The sequence below is a fragment of the Saccostrea cucullata genome, unplaced genomic scaffold (assembly GCF_032062105.1).
Source record: "Saccostrea cucullata isolate Sc308-1 unplaced genomic scaffold, CSIRO_AGI_Scuc_v1 ctg2446, whole genome shotgun sequence".
NCBI classification, from domain to species: Eukaryota; Metazoa; Mollusca; class Bivalvia; order Ostreida; family Ostreidae; genus Saccostrea; species Saccostrea cuccullata.
In genome coordinates, this window is record NW_026936116.1 from 1 (window position 1) to 16993 (window position 16993).

Sequence of the window (16993 nt, forward strand, 5' to 3'; positions counted from 1 at the left end):
TTATCTGAATACTGAGATTTATACATATCAGAAAATCAACGACAGAGATGTTTTACTTTATTGATCTCCTGCCAGTCTTCAATGCTTTTGTCTCTCTCCTTCTGCACAGACAACAGCTGGTCAGAGGCTTCTTGTTGAGCCGCTTTACTTGCCTGTCAGAAAAAAAATGATTTTCAAGATTTAAAATAAGATTTTTTTCATTTTTCAGGGAATGTTTCTAACCTTAAATATATCAAAATACCACCTGATGTGTAAAAGTGTAGCTGTATTCTAATCTCTCTATCTCTCTCTTTCTTTCTCACCTGTAGCTGTACTTTGAGATCATCCTGGGCCTGTGTAAGACCCAGTAGTTGCTGTTGGAGTTGTGATATCTGTTGGTGTAATTTCTCTGTCTGTTCCTTCACGTGTTGGTTTTCAACAATGTTAGCAGCACTGACCTGTTTCAGTTCACAAAAATATATAAAATAAGAAGACATATACTATAAGATAATTTTATAAATCAATTTATATATTGCATTTAGAATTAGAGAGGATTATTTTCATATTTCAATTAAAAGGCAGTAATATTAATGTACAAAGACTTAAATTACAATGTATCAGAAAAATTAGAATTGGAATAAACAGCTCTGTCCAGACCTGTTGTTGGAGTGAGGTTATGGTTTGTTCTGACTCAGTTTTCTGTTTACTAGCTTGGTCTTCTAACTCTTGGTAAGACTAAACAATAAACAGAATATTTTAACAAGTGAAAACTTATAAACTACAAGGATGATTATTAAAAAAGGTTGGAATTATATGAAAGAACTTTTTCACAATACATACTGTATTCTCAAATGCATCAGGCAAAAAACATAAATTTTTAGCTTCTCAGAAATTTCAGTATAATTTCATACTTTAAAAATTATTACTCACTGAAAGGAGAATAACTTATTTTTCATAAAAAAATTCTCATTTTTCAACCATGCTTAAATATGTTTTTCTCTGATACATACTCAGAGTTGTCCCAAAAACATGGGGACCAGGGAATTTCCCCACCTATAATGACAAAATGGTTATTCTGATATTCCACTAATCCCCCTGTAAGAGGAGAAATGCTGAAGACCCGGCCCTTTAACTTTTTTAATGTCTTATGTTAGGCTATATCAATTCTTCGGGACAAATCTGAATCATAACTTTAAAAAAAAAAATTATAACTAGATTTTCTATATTTTTTTTAAAATTAAACAATAATCAATTTTGCATATGATGTAAGTAATAAAAATTTAACAATTAAAAAGTGCCATTATCTGTTGATAAGACAACTCTTGCTTCAACAAGTCTAAATATCACTGAAAATTCATCATTCTAATACTTGTTTGACATGTACCTGTATATGTGAATAAATTCATTTTGTGACATGGTAAAAATAAATTAAGTATTCATCTTTTTTAATGAATATTACTAGCATATTTATATCTAACTAATTTAATTGTATACAAGGGTTGTCCCGTAAAATCGTGGACAAGTTGTCTAGTGTGAAAAATAAACATCACTGCGTTCTGAAATTTTCACTATTATTTAGTACATATTTTAGTAGATACACAGCAAATTTCAGATAAATATATGCATAAAAAAACAAATTATGAGATTTTATGCGATGTATTGTATCATCTTACGGCGCATTGATTATAACGTCAAAGTGTCTAAAACAGCATCACGTTATATCTTTGCTGAAAATGAAGTTGGATGAGTCCGACTTAAATCTAGGAATTTCATCGATACACATTCTTTAGTCTCCATAAACAGCCGAAGAACCAACTGGCACCCACATGCGATCTTCTGAAGATTTATTAGTAAGTTACGGACAATATTCTCACCATCATTTAACTTATAGAAAATCTCATATCGGCGGTCTACTGTGACAGCATCTTTTGCTATTACATTAGGGGTTTGTCCGTATGTTTTGTACTCCCCAGGGACTTGATCAAAAAAAACTTCGCTAAGAAAACCTCTATTTCATTTGTATACTTAAGATATGGTGATATTTTATAATCTTTTTTCTTCTATGGTCATTTCAAGTCTCTAAAGGTGTCATTACAACATCAAAATAAAACTGAACTGTTCTCCGGTGCGCCATAACGTCATAAAACGTTGCCAATTTTTCGTGTGTTGTGTTAACCACTTTCCTATTTCGAATGCTCGAGAAACTGCCAAAAATTAAGCAAATGCCTTAAAATTTTTACAAAGACTACGAAATTGATTGTGGAATTGAATTAGGATAACTTTAATCTAAATCTTATGTATTTAAAACTTTTATTTTGAATTCAAACTTGTATATTCTTTAATAAAACCTTGGTTTTTTGACCGTGCGCCGTAGAACAATACCTCGTGCATATTCAAGCATAATAAAATCTTTATTTTTGCCTATGTTTTATCAAAACAAGAGGCCCACGGGCCTTATAGGTCACCTGAGTTTCATGTAACAACTTTCCAACAATTGAATTTGGTTTGTGTTTTAAATCAGAGGCCATGAAATTCACAATTTTGCAAAGAGGCACTACTGCTTATCATAATTATACACTTAGCAATGCTTACTAGATAGTCACTTAACACCCATAAGTAGATCAGAGTAACTAATAGAAAAATGCACTTCCATTCTAAACCATGCAATTGTGCACCCCATCCCACAGAAACCATAGACCCTGGGGCCACATATTTCAAAATTTTATCATCATAAATGTTATTTCATCAAATATGGTTGATTAATACTAATGAGTAAATTTCAAAGCATTCATTTATTTTCAGACTATGTACCCCCCCCCCCCGATACCCCTTACCCAGGGGGGGGGGGCATGAAATTAACCATTTTGCTAGATGCACCTTTCCTCATCATAAATATATATATATACTTAGATCATTGGCATAATACCCAGGAGCAAAGGAAAAGATTTTCAAAGAATTTATGTAATGTAGAGCCTCCCTCTCCTTACACCAAATAGCTAAACCCCTGACATAGGGGCCATAAAATTAACATATTTGGAAGAGGCACTCTTGCTCATAATAACTATGTACTTAGTTAGTTTATTTAATACTAATATTTAAGGATCAGAGGAGAATTTAAAAAAAAAATAATGCATCTTCACTGAATAATCTATATAGCCCCGCCCTCGCACTAGAACCCCTGACCCTGGGGCCAAGAAATTCACAAATTTGGAAGAGGCACTCTTGCTCATCATAACTATGTACTTAGTTAGTTTATTTAATACAACAGAGCAGAGAAGAAGATTTTCAGAGATTCAATGCATTTTCACTATATAATCAATAGAGCCCCGCCCTAACACCAGAACCCCTGACCCTGGGGCCATGAAATTCACAAATTTGAAAGAGGCACTCTAGTTCCTCATAACTATGTACTTAGTTAGTTTATTTAATACCCCAGAGCAGAGAAGAAGATTTTCAGAGATTCAATGCATTTTCACTATATAATCAATAGAGCCCCGCCCTAACACCAGAACCCCTGACCCTGGGGCCATGAAATTCACAAATTTGAAAGAGGCACTCTTGCTCATCATAACTATGTACTTTAGTTTATTTACTACCCAAGAGCAGAGAAGAAGATTTTCAGAGATTCAATGCATTTTCACTATATAATCAATAGAGCCCCGCCCTAACACCAGAACCCCTGAACCTGGGGCCATGAAATTCACAAATTTGAAAGAGGCACTCTTGCTCATCATAACTATGTACTTAGTTAGTTTATTTAATACCCCAGAGCAGAGAAGAAGATTTTCAGAGATTCAATGCATTTTCACTATATAATCAATAGAGCCCCGCCCTAACACCAGAACCCCTGACCCTGGGGCCAAGAAATTCACAAATTTGAAAGAGGCACTCTTGCTCATCATAACTATGTACTTAGTTCGTTTATTTAATACCCCAGAGCAGAGAAGAAGATTTTCAGAGATTCAATGCATTTTCACTATATAATCAATAGAGCCCCGCCCTAACACCAGAACCCCTGACCCTGGGGCCAAGAAATTCACAATTTTGGAAGAGGCATTCTTTCTCATCATAACTATGTACTTAGTTAGTCTATTTAATACCCAGGAGCAGAGAAGAAGATTTTTAAGGAAATAATGCATTTTCACTATATAACCTATTTAGCCCCACCCTAGCACTAGAACCCCTGACCCTGGGGCCATGAATTTCACAATTTTGGTAGAGGACTCAATGCTTATTACATTTATGTCAACAGTTAGCCTGCTTGATGTCCAGGAGTAAAGAAGAAGATTTTTAAAGATTGCACTAATTTTAGTGGTTTTGGCCCCACCCCTCAGGCCCCAGGGGGGCGGGGACCATGAAATTCACAATTTTTGTTCCCCTTTACCCATAGATACTGTATACCAAATTTGGTTGAAATTGGTTTAGTGGTTTCAGAGAAGAAGTTGAAAATGTTCAAATGTTAACACACGACACACGACGGACGACGACGGACGAAAACGGATAGCAATAGGTCACCTGAGTGACTCAGGTGACCTAAAAATTATCATGCACTTAAATATGATAAATAAACATTTACTGAAATTTTCAGCTTAGTGCGCCCATTACTTTTCGAGAAAAATGCTTTGTCCACGATTTTACGGGACAACCCTCGTAAATTCCAACTTCACTGGCACATTAATTGCCATGTCTACGAAACTGCTCATAAAACGTCTGTACCTTATTTTGATTAAAATTCGACCCCTGAAATATATTAATCACTTACACAAATTGAAAGAAATATGGCAATGAAATTACATGAATAAGAGTAAAAGAAAATATTAGAATGAACAAGTGATTGTAACATAGCATCTTAGATTGTAAGTCACCAACTTAAAAAGTAAAGCAACTGAATTAATGATCTAGGGGTGACAAAAAATCTCCACTTCTGCTATAATTCAATTCTCATGTAAATTTTTTTCATGTTAAAAATTTGGTTTTTTGTATGACAAGTATTCAGAAAGTGAACAGGACTTCTCCTTTAGCTTGTTTGTTGTTCAAATCAGATATACTGAATAAAATTTTATGGATATTATAAGTACTGTAAACGTATTACATTTGGCAGTGTATTGTTTTTAGTGCTTTTGGCATAAAGATACTTCTGCTAAATCAAGTACATTGTTAAATGTCACATTGATACATGAAAAAGAACAAGAAATGCGCAAAATCAAATCTATGCTAACTTGTTTAAAAATCATTTTCCACTAAACATAATACATGTATAGTGGGATATTTTTTGTGGAGCGATTATTTTGAGGTTTTAACGATTTTTCCTATTGTACTTATGATGAATAAGTATAATAAATATTATTTGTGAAAAAGATGTCCAAGAAGCCCCAGGTTGAATATTTAGGGGTGGGGTCCTATCCACAGGTACCTGTGATCTGACTAATTTCGGAGTTCTCTCATGACAGATAGAGAATATTTAATTCAGTATAATTACCTTTTTGCCCTTCTCTAACTCCTGCTGTAGCTTACTGATCTGGTCTGTGTAATATTTCTGGTCCCTGTCCCGACCACCCTGAACATCCTCTAACTTTTTACTACATTTTGGGAAAAAAATAATTTTAAAAAATGTATTTTTTTCAGCTTTTCTTGCCTTATATTCAAGATACTATAAAGTAAAAAATTCTACAGAGAGAAAAAAATTATTTCGCATTCAGAAATATACTACTAATTCTTAAAATTAAATAAACATCTTTTTTTCAATCATATATAGTTTTCATACTTTAAAACTTTTAAAATTAGTTTGCAATTCTTACCTCAACTCGGTAAACACACTTTCTTTTTCTGCATGTAACTGTAAATAACTAAAATGTAAATAAAGTAATTCTCATTACAAAATATTTGAAGCCTTACAGTGCATGAAAGTGGCAAATTTTCCAGTATCTTTATGTAGCTCTGTTTTCTGAATAAGATAAAACAGAGTTACCTCTCCTGACACAAAAGAAGATATTTTTAAAGCTATATATGCCGTATTAGTGTTTTATTTTAAAAGTAATAAATATATGTGGTGTCTCATCAAGTTATATAAGTTATATACTTTCTGCAAATAAGACAATTCCACTCCATCACCTTTAAAAGTTATGAAATATTATTTGGTAAAAATTATTTTCTCTCCGTGTCGGATAAAAAACCGCCTCTTATTGAAATATTCATGATCACGTTGTCTCGCATGTTTACAGCAAACAATGGTCCAATCTCGTGAATGAACCGAAAAGCATGATGGTCTACTACGTTTTTACTACAAACACGTGAGTTAGGGATTGTCAATATTGAGAGCACCTAAGAGTTGGTTGCTTTTTGTACCGAGGAATAATCACGTGCAATTGTCTTTTCAATGGACATTTTCGGTTGGGTGAACTTCTACAGCTGTCAGCGACTATGGATAAAGAAGTGTGGAAACCATGTTGTGCCAAAATGAAATAACCAATACAAACAAATGATATAATTTGATCAATCAAAATGGTTATTAGATACATTCGATTCTGCATTTCTTAATGGTTCAAAACAACAAAAAGTATTCCACAGAATATCATGTATAAATCTGCACAATATACCGAATGCCAAAACCAGAATACTACTAAATAATATAATTATATTCTTTACATATGAACCACAGTATTTTGACCCCTTGAAAATAATATAAAAAATCTTGCAAGTAGGTTACCAGCATTGGCTCGAGCTAATTCGAAAGTGAAATTTGGAGTTTGGCAGTACAGGCAAGTAGCATCGCTTTTGAAAGTGGGGGGGCCAACCTGGGAAAATTTTGTTTACTTACCTAAAAAAAAAGTTGACAAGCCAAAAAAAAAAAAAAAAAAGGATAGTCAACAATTGCCCAAACTCGAAAATCCTATTTCGTGGGGGAGGGGGGGGGAGGGTAGTGGCCAACTTTTTTCAAGGCCAACTTCCTTTAACTACCAATTTTTCCTATATTTCCTTGGTATAAATATACTGTGGTAAAATGTGGGGGGGGGGGGGGCAACCATCTTTTCCATGAATATTTTCTATAGTAAAGGTAATGTTGGGGAAAAAAAGTGGGGGGGGGGGGGAAGGTGTTGCTACGTGCCTGCAGTAAATTGTAGTGAGTGAATAAAATTTAGTACTGATAGATATTGGAACCTATTTTACTTGTCAGATTTCTTCGAGCTAGTTGATTTTTTTCTAACTGTTCTATCCCCCCACCCACTTAAAAAAAAAACCGATGCTACCTACCTGAATTAATTTTTCTTAATGGTGTTCATCGAAATGCTTGGTTGTGCCCTCAAACTGGAATAGTTTTTAGAGGCCTGGAATTCCTTGACCAATTTTATTTTATTAGCCCAACTATATTTCTAAGAAGGCAAGATGTATGGTATGTAAGTTTCATCTACATATGTTATGTAGTTCATATTAAAAAAACAAAAGGGATTATTGACGTAATCCAATTCAGGGTGTAAACATAGTAGTTTAAATTACTTTCCATACATTGTACTTGACATAAAATATCTTTTGCGCATAATGCGCTCCATACTGAAGATCCGTAAATGTTCACCCAACCGAAAATGTCCACTAGCAGTACAGCACGGGGAAACTCTAAACAAACGGACCTGTACAATGGAGTGGGGAAAACTTTAATTTTCATCATTGTTAATCATTTGTATGCAAATATGAGCATGGGATTAGTTGATAATAATGTACATAATGCATCAAGTCTTTCTGAGAGCGATTTAAAAAACTAGCCTTTCTGAAAAACACATGTAGTGTTTTATGTAGTAACCCATAAATGCAACTCATTGAGCTGATTGGTCTATTTGTGTCCCTCACTGAACAGACGTCACAAAAAAATATTTTCCTCGACCTGATGATTCTCGCGATGCTTTTCCCACGCACATGCGCAGATCCAGGATAAACGTCAGTCCTTTATAAATATGCATGAGAATATCGTGTTCTTTTCCTGATCAGTACTTTGTTAATACCGAATAAAATTTCGTCGAATTTGCAAGAATGCTTCATTTTTGGTAGCTTATCATATTCCAGAAATTTTTGTTCGGTTTCAGCTGTGCAAAAATACTGTTTAACATGGCATACATATCTTTAAATTTTTTATACAATATTTACAGTTACCTTTCCTGTTTCTTCTTCAGTTTGTCTGCACTTTTCTCCACCTCTTCCTGTAGATTTTGGATTTTTTCTTTTGATGATTTCTAAATATTTAGATAAAACCATAAAGTCTAAAGACAGGAAATTCTTTCCACCATTTTCATGAAATGATGTACATAATTTGTTTGAGCAACCTCAGACCTTTATCATAATGTTTTAAACTGGTACACTATAAGTCTATAGTACAGTAAGCCTTTACCTCTAAGGCAGATAACTGCTCCTGTAGAAGTTTATTTTCTTCTTTTTCTGTCGCCAGACTCAGACTTAGTTCTAGAAATTTTAAGAGTTGTTTTCACAAATCAAAATCAAAAAGAAACTATATATATTTAAATTTAAGTTAATTTTTTTTTAAAAATCCCAATTTATCAAGCTAGAATAAGTCTTATGAAAATTTATTTAAAAATAGACAAGTTGGCTTCTAGTTCTAGTGGAACAAAAATATAAATAGGCACATTCCACTTATTAATTTGCTTCAATCTCCAAAGATTCACTGAAGATTCATTTAAATTCTGAATAAGTTGAACCTGACCAAAATTACAGAAATTTCTATTAAAATCAATTCATGTTCTGAAAAATTCTTTGATACTGTAAATCAGTTTTTGTTTCAGACACTTTTTATTTTTGTGTAAGTAAGCACAGCCCTTGAAAATGTTTATACTCGAGTATACATGTACATGTATTAGTATCCCTAAGGGTGATATGTATTAGAAATCTGTTACAAAAGGGTATTACCATTAATATCAGGCACGTCTTCTGTTGTCTCAGTTCCCTCATCGCTGCCTTTTAAGTTCTCCGAATCCACTAAATATTGTAAAATTATCATTATTATGTTCCAATTAACTTGCTTAATGCAAGGAATTTTATATTTTTTACAGAAATTCTAATAAGAAGGAGGATAATGTACACAACAATAACTATGGGAATAAAAGTTGGTTTACAGTACCCCCTCTCATCAGAGTGGGAGTATAATAAATACCCATCTCTTAATCACCATCTGATAGCAGACCTACCTGTACATTTTTTCTGCAGAGCGGAATTTTCGGCCTGTAACCTTCTGACCTGGCTCTCCAGTTCAGCGAGGTCATTCTGTTTCCCAGAATCCTCTAGGGGTCGGTTCTCTTTCAAAGCTGTTATTTCTTTCTCGTAAGTCTCATTGGCATCTACAACCTGTACTCAATGAAATATGAAAAAATGTCTTCAATAAAATTAAAGGAAAAAGAATAAAACACAGAGCATGATATCAACTTCAAATGCTTTTTATTAATTTTTTTTTTTTTTTGAAGACTTTTTTAACCTTCTATATCTCATTTATTTACATAAAATTAAATAGTTAAGGAAAGAACATCTAGGATTTCACTAGTGAATCATGGATATCAAGTACTTTATATACACTAAGCAGTATCCTGTATATTCTGTGAAGTGGTTACATTTATCACAACTCTACATTTTTATGGTTTTGTGTTCATATGAGGATCAGTCACTCTGTCTCCAACCTATGTATTTTGTATAATATGTATGTTAAGGAAAGTTCATTCAACATTTCTCTTTCATTATCGAAAGGAAAAAATAAGAGGAGATATTTAAAATTTGTGATATTTCATGTTCACTGAATCCATTCTTGCAACTAATAAGGTTTCAACAGTGTTTTGGATACAAATGTCTAAGTTTATGATTTACAATTGCGACAGTTTAGAATTTGTATTTTACAAAATTTCCAAAATATTACATAATAGGATTTTGGGGGCTTTAAATCAATTACAGTAGAATTTTTACAACACCCCCTAGATCACTGTTTATCAATTATTTTTAATCAAAATAAACAATTTTTAGAAAGTTCCTAAATGTCTGTCCTATCTTGTGAGTGGTCCCTTATTGTAAAAATTTCCCAAATGTTGGTGTTACATGTATCTGTTCACTTGCCCTGGAGAGTTCCTAACACTGGTTCACTTACCTGTAACCATGTTAACACTATAGAGTTCCTACATGCCTTTCTAACTGGTTCACTTGACCATATTAACATTTGAGAGTTTCTAAATGCTAGCCTTAACTGGTTCACTTACTCTGGAGAGTTCCTGCATGTCAGTCTTAACTGGTTAACTTACCCTGTAGAGTACCTGCTTGAGAGTTGGGTTCACTTACCCAGGAGAGTTCCTGCATGAGAGTCTGGTTCACTTACCCTGTAGAGTTCCTGAATGAGAGTCTGGTTCACTTACCCTGGAGAGTTCCTGCTTGAGAGTCTGGTTCACTTACCCTGGAGAGTTCCTGCTTGAGAGTCTGGTTCACTTACCCTGGAGAGTTCCTGCATGAGAGTCTGGTTTTGGAGTCTGAACTCTTCTTCTTGGCTGTGGAGTTTTCTCTGGAGCTGGTCATTTTCTTGTATCAATAACTCAACCTCCTAATTAAAAAAAGTGAAAAAATGAATATCAATCAATTAGCTCTTCTCAAAAACAAACTCCCTTGATAGTTCTTTTTATAGGGTTAGCAAATTTAATTTGCTTCTTTTAGCATTAAACATGACAGTTCATGCAGTTTGAAGCTTTTTTTTTTTTAATAAAACAAAGCAACCAATAGAAAGTTATTATCTTACACAGAAAATCAAAGTACTCAGAAGTACAGAGAGCCGGGCTCATTTACAGAGTAGAATGGATTTCTTACATGAATCACGTTTATATTCTGATGAAAAAATTGTTTTAAAACTATCAATATAAATGATAAGACACTGACAGTGAGTTTTTCAATCCTAATAGCACGGTCCGCTTTTGTCAGAATCAGAATTAATCTGGTACCGCAGCTGAATGTAAACAAACAGGCCAGTCTGGTTCCCTCTCCTGCTTTACCTCGTATGTGTAGAGAACTACGGTAACACTGATTATCAAAAATCCTTACGCTAATGAACTACGTTCTTTGACTTATGAAGTTTTCAAATTCATTACTACTAATGTTTATTTTATATAGATAAAACTTCGTTTTATTTTTGTTGCTTTACTTAGCGTTTGTATTGTCTCAAAAGCGGTTGAGAGTAAGAACTATATTTTTGCACGTAACTTTAAAATGGCGACTATGGGGTCAACATCCTGCCTTGAACAGGATCACATAAGCCGGCAATTGCTCTTTGAGCAATAAGCCCGGCTAAAAAATGACCAAAAAAAAAACAAAAAAATAAAAGCAATGCCCATTTCCAAGTCATTTTTAATTGGTGACATTGTTTTTGATACAAATTGTTTTATTGTATATTTTAATCTTCCCAAGCATAAATCTGTGAGTTTTTGGCATCTTTTTTAAAAGAAATGAAGATTAATTATATCATATGGATGAAGTAGATATCATGTACTTATTTCTTTAACACTGCCTTTACAAACTTAACTGTAACTTGTAAAATATACTTATAATGGAGTGCCAGGGACTGATGATTTTGTTTTGTTATCAGCAAAAATTTGTTACTGTAGATTCCTAATTATACGCGTGGAATAAATTATCATGTAATTTCAAGAGAAGCATATCTCATGGAATAAAATTACTCGATTTTATTTTTATAGTGCTGAAATCCATGTAAATTCTCTTGATCAATCGTCCATTCGTGAATAATTATTCTCACGATTTGACGTTTAAGAGCTATTTCGTGATAATAAGTACTAGCGAGAAAAAAGGAATTTACCGTATAACCCCTAAATTAACAATTTTATTTTACAGTATTTTAATGCAAATGTTAATGAAAATCACTTTGTTATAAGCATGTTTGCTTTAAGCATGTTTTACTGTATACTGTAAACCAACTTTTATTTGTGACGATTTTATTTCGCGATTTATCTCAGATAAACTAATTCGTGATGATTAATTTTCGCTACCAAGCCTTTTTTTGATCTGTTGTTAATAGAAACCACGACTTTGCGGACCGATTCACGTCAAGAAATATTCGCGATGGCGAGACTCTCAAGAACCTCGCGAAAATTTCTTGCTCATGAATAAAAGTTGGTTTACAGTATACAATTCTGATCAGATGATAACCATAGAAGAAGAAGAGAAATCATATCACTCACCTTAGCTTTCTTACTTTTTTGAATAGCCTATAAAAATATTTAAAAATCACAAGTATGTATAAAATAAAATGAAATTTAATTACAGAATGTTTGCTAAAAAAGTTAAGCACATCTAGTCATTTAGTATATAATGATGCAGGTTAAAGTTTATAAACATTGGCCAAAATTTTAAATTATTTTGTTACCTTGTTTGCCTTCTGTAAATCCTTGTCTAAAGAGTCAATCTTTTCCCTCAGTGCAATCAATTCTGACATTGTAAGAAACAAAATTTCTGCATTTATTCACAAAAAGATATTTACACAGGGAATAAAGCTAACACATGGAATTCAAAACCTACAAATTTGAAAACTGGATTGCCATGAATACACTCGAAAGGACTACTGCCCATTCAGAGAAAAGGGAAAAAAAAGAAAATGTTAATAATTGCATACTTCAAGAAATATGCAAATTCCTTTGCATGCATGTATAGAAAGCACATAAAAATAAAATGTTAATCATTTCGTCTTTCAAATATCAGAATATGCAAATTACTTGCATTTACCAAAATACTTAAAGTTATGATAAAAATGATAAAACCAGGAGAATGTTTTAAGGATCTATAGTTTTAAATGTAGAACATACCTCTTTCTTGCTTTTTACATTGTCCATCAAGTTCATAATTTGTAGTTCTCAGCTCCAAAAGCTGCAGCTGTAATAGAAATGAATTTGACAGTTGGAGGAAATTCGGGACATTTCATTCTATTTCGTTTTGTGAGCAGTCACAAATGATTTGGAAGATAAACTGTTTAAATATTTAGCAAAATTAAGTGTTCTTCAACAAATAAGATGTGTATGTGTGTCATAAAATGCATATTTTACCTGCATTCGATGAAACTCATCTTCTGAGAGGGAGGAAGACATTGTTTTTCTTTACATCCTCTGACTTTATTGTAAAAACCCGAGAATCTGTTAGCTAGCTCGTTCTAAATGTTATTCACGTTCTTGTGGCCTATATAGCATATCCAGTTTCCTTAGGCAATCATTGCCGCGGTGAACATGAAAGACACAGTGAACTTTTCATTATGTTATAAAATAAAAATAAATAAATAATAATCATTAGTTGTGAAAAAAAGAAAGAATTAAAAAAAGAAAGGTAGGCCTAAAATAACACTCTCATACCATCGGCTCATACATTGTGTCTGAGAGAGAAACGAAGGACAACTCTGCATAGGAGATTGCTAAAAGAAAGCTTTTTCATAGTATTACACAATTTATTTTATAATTTTCTTTGCGCACTAATGTAAAAATAGTTATATCTAAAAAGAAGAAATGAGAAAGATTTATTCACGCCGGCAATTTGTGTTAAAAAGTTTCCCCGTACGTTCTACAGACACAAGGTGAAATGCATTGGTTCCTTTACATGTTTATATATCCCTTTCTCCTTTTTAATGCAACTTGTTACTACATGTTTTTAAGTTATGGCATCACCCTTTTTTGTTTGTCTATTTTTTTTGTCTCTGAATGTATTTTAATTTTCTAATCACTTTTGCCATGTACTAAATATGTGACCATGATTGCTTTCTGTTTTTGTCTGTCGTCATGCGTTGAATAACATTTTAACTACTAGCTGCAATAATGTAGCCCTCTCCCTTTTTTTTTTTTTTTTTTTTGGGAGAGGGCTACAACTCCTTAGGATCTTTCTAATGGCGCAGCTGCGGGAGTGATTTACTCCCGCACGGATTTCGGCTCAAATTAACAGTAAATGGCTATTTTATTAACATTTCTTACCTTGACTCCAAATAAGTAGTCATCCAAGACGTAAACCAATGCAAAAATATACAGAACGATCCCTATATCGCTTATTTTTCGTGTATGTCAACATCACAACTCGAATTTATCCGCCATGTTTACTGACCTTGATAGATTGTATTTTGGGACAGCCAATGAGAATTTGGGTTCTATAGGAGCGGATCTTTTTGGAATTCCCTTATTTTAAACATAAATATCGCTGCTTGCATAAAAATAACACTTAAAATGGTTTTATATACCTATGTTTTTGTGATGAAATTCAGCACATACATTTATAAATACAGATAATTGCTTTATTCAGTTGTTCTAAATTTCAAGCGAAAGTCTCATTACGTCATGCGTGAACTGTCATGGCTGCTGAAGTAAACTACCAGGAAACATGCAGAGTTATTTTACAAGTTTTTCGCATTTAACGGTGTCTACTGTTGACAGTGAATAAAAAATTCGTCTTATTAGAAGTAAGTTGAATGTAAAAATAATTTATTTTGCCTGCAGTCGCTCCTATTAAAAAAAAATATTTGCACCATTACAGAGATGCGATGGAATTGTAGCCCTCTCCAGAAAACATCAGATTAAAAAAAATCGGAGAGGGCTACATTATTGCAGCTATTTAACTACATTTTCAACCTCCGATGTTTTGGAGGTCCGTGTTTGTTCTGCTCCATTTTTTTATCAATAGGATAAAAAAAATTAAAGAAGGAACATACTAAAGACCTGATATTTTTTTCTTTCAATGCCCATGTTATGATTTTGCCAGGAACTCTTTAATTACATACATGAATGACCGTGACATACCAAGAGATGTCAATATTGTATTATCAGGTTATGACTGTCTACCTCTTACAGAAAATATGTTATTCTTTGACCAAGTTCATAATTTTAGAAAAAACACTAAAAGATTTTAGAATTAGAAAATATATTAAATAATGTGCAGCATGTCTTTCAATCTTGACCTTTAGGTTGAAAGTATATACACATAAACATTCAAGTATGGGTCTGAGCCTTCCTCTCCATATTCTTATTACTTAATTTTTTTGTTTGTTTGTTTTTTTTCCATCATTTTTTTTAAATTTATTTTATTGTTTTCTTTACGTATTTTTCACCTCAATTTTTCTTCAATTATGTATTCTTTATAATTCTCTCAATATTAATTTATAATACATGTTTTGTGGAACTTAAAATATGTACAGTAATTTAATTGTACCTTGATCTCAAATGGAGAGAACTAATATAGGCCCTTGGCCTGATGTTCAATCCATATTCATATTGTACAGTTTGTATATTATGAATAAAATATTTCTTAATCTTAAAGACCTGATCATATACTAAAGACCTGATATTTTGACCTGATAAAAAAATATCACATAAAATTATCAATTTAAACATTCTGTATCAAATTTTTGGGAGATAATTATTGATGATACTATACTATAATACACTTTTAGTAAATTAATTAACAGTGAGAATTTTTTTTGTATCATTAGGTGTTCTTACAAACACTTGTTGACCTGATATTTTTTATTGACCTGATATTTTTAAATGAAGTGATGGGTTTAAATGACCTGATTTATTCTCATAGTTTATTTTTAGGAAAATAAAGCAGATTTCAATGTTAAACTTCAAAAAATTTGAATATTTTCAGCAATTCCATTTCATTTCAAAATATCAGGTCTGTAAAGTAAAAAAATATCAGGTCATCAAGTTTTGTGAATATACCTTAATACATAGCAAAAAATCTACTTAATATCCACTAAAAGTGTATTTTTGTATAGTATTAATTACTATCATTAATATTTTTGCCCCAGAAATATGAAAAGTAATGTTTAAATTGTAATTTATAAAAAATATTTTTTCATCAGGTCAAATATCAGGTCTTTAGTATATCAGGTCTTTAGTACGTTCCTTTAAAGAACTTTAAGACTGAATGTTGTTTTTTAATTACATATAATTTATTTCAGCTTCTTCTCTGGAATCACTGAACCATTTAACAAATTTTGATAAAAAGCATGAAATGTATGGAGATAACGAACAGTATTCAAGCTCGAAAGTCCCTTAAACAATACAAAATTGGAGCAGAGAAAACACTGACAGACCTAAAAAAAAAAATGGGTGGGATCACAAGCACTTGTTTCGGAAATAAATGTTTTACCCATAGTATAATAACATCACGTTATTATATACTTAAAAATTTATTTCTAAAACGTGCCTGTGGATGGAATCATGTGCCATGAAGGAGTGAGCATCCCCTGCTGACTGATCACATCCGCCCTGTGCTCCATGTCATGATTAAGAAATAACGGAAAAATCTGTCGACAATTCAGTGTCTAAATAATGGACTAACAATTAGTATGAAAAACGTTGTCTGTCAATAATTACCCCGTTCAAGAAATTGTTCATACAACTGTACGTAGAGCATGCTCATTGTGTATCGAATCTACTGAGCGATATAAACCCCGGCTCGTATGCAGGTGACGAAGGATAAGTAAGGGGAGTTGACGATTGAAAAGTTCAAGTCCATTACGCTTATTTCATAAAACTTTGTTGTTAAATACATGTAACCAATAATGTCTTTCTTATTCTGGTAAAAAAAAAATGCAAATATGCATGTGAAACAGATGAGTAATACTCTGAGGTAATATGCTGTTGATTTGGTAAAATTTTGTGATTTCAAATGTTCCACAAGTTCCTTGGATTTTTTTAGTATCCACATCTGATTTACACCACTTCTCGAATATATTTTTGAACAAACGATTCTTTTTCATAAGAGTACTTGAATATTATTGTCCCTGAATCAGGGTTTGAAGTATTAATGCTGGGCTCTATTGATCTTAAAATAAAAAGCCATAGTTTCTGTGAAAAATATTTAAGGAATAACTGTCTTATTTTTCGGATTCATGAAGTGATCAATGGATTGGCTTGTGTGATAATTTGCATTAACGCCGAAGGCGTTTATGCATAAAATTATTACACAAGCCAATCCATTGATCATCTTCATGAATTCGAAAAATCTG

At 32.6% G+C, this 16993-nt stretch overlaps 1 protein-coding gene across 1 annotated transcript; it reads right to left on the reverse strand.

Moving 5' to 3' along the window:
- Positions 1–56: 56 nt before the first annotated feature.
- On the reverse strand, positions 57–13209 carry LOC134244769 (GRIP1-associated protein 1-like; the record flags this gene model as incomplete). The annotated part of the gene is made up of 14 exons (XM_062727012.1): positions 13053–13209; positions 12816–12882; positions 12380–12441; positions 12195–12221; positions 10445–10552; positions 9168–9324; positions 8890–8958; positions 8357–8427; positions 8122–8201; positions 5778–5825; positions 5459–5558; positions 637–714; positions 303–437; positions 57–152 (listed from the first exon to the last, which is right to left on the reverse strand). Coding segments are annotated over exons 1-14 (1140 nt in total), but the record flags the coding sequence as incomplete, so codon positions are not given.
- Between the last annotated feature and the right edge of the window lie 3784 nt (positions 13210–16993).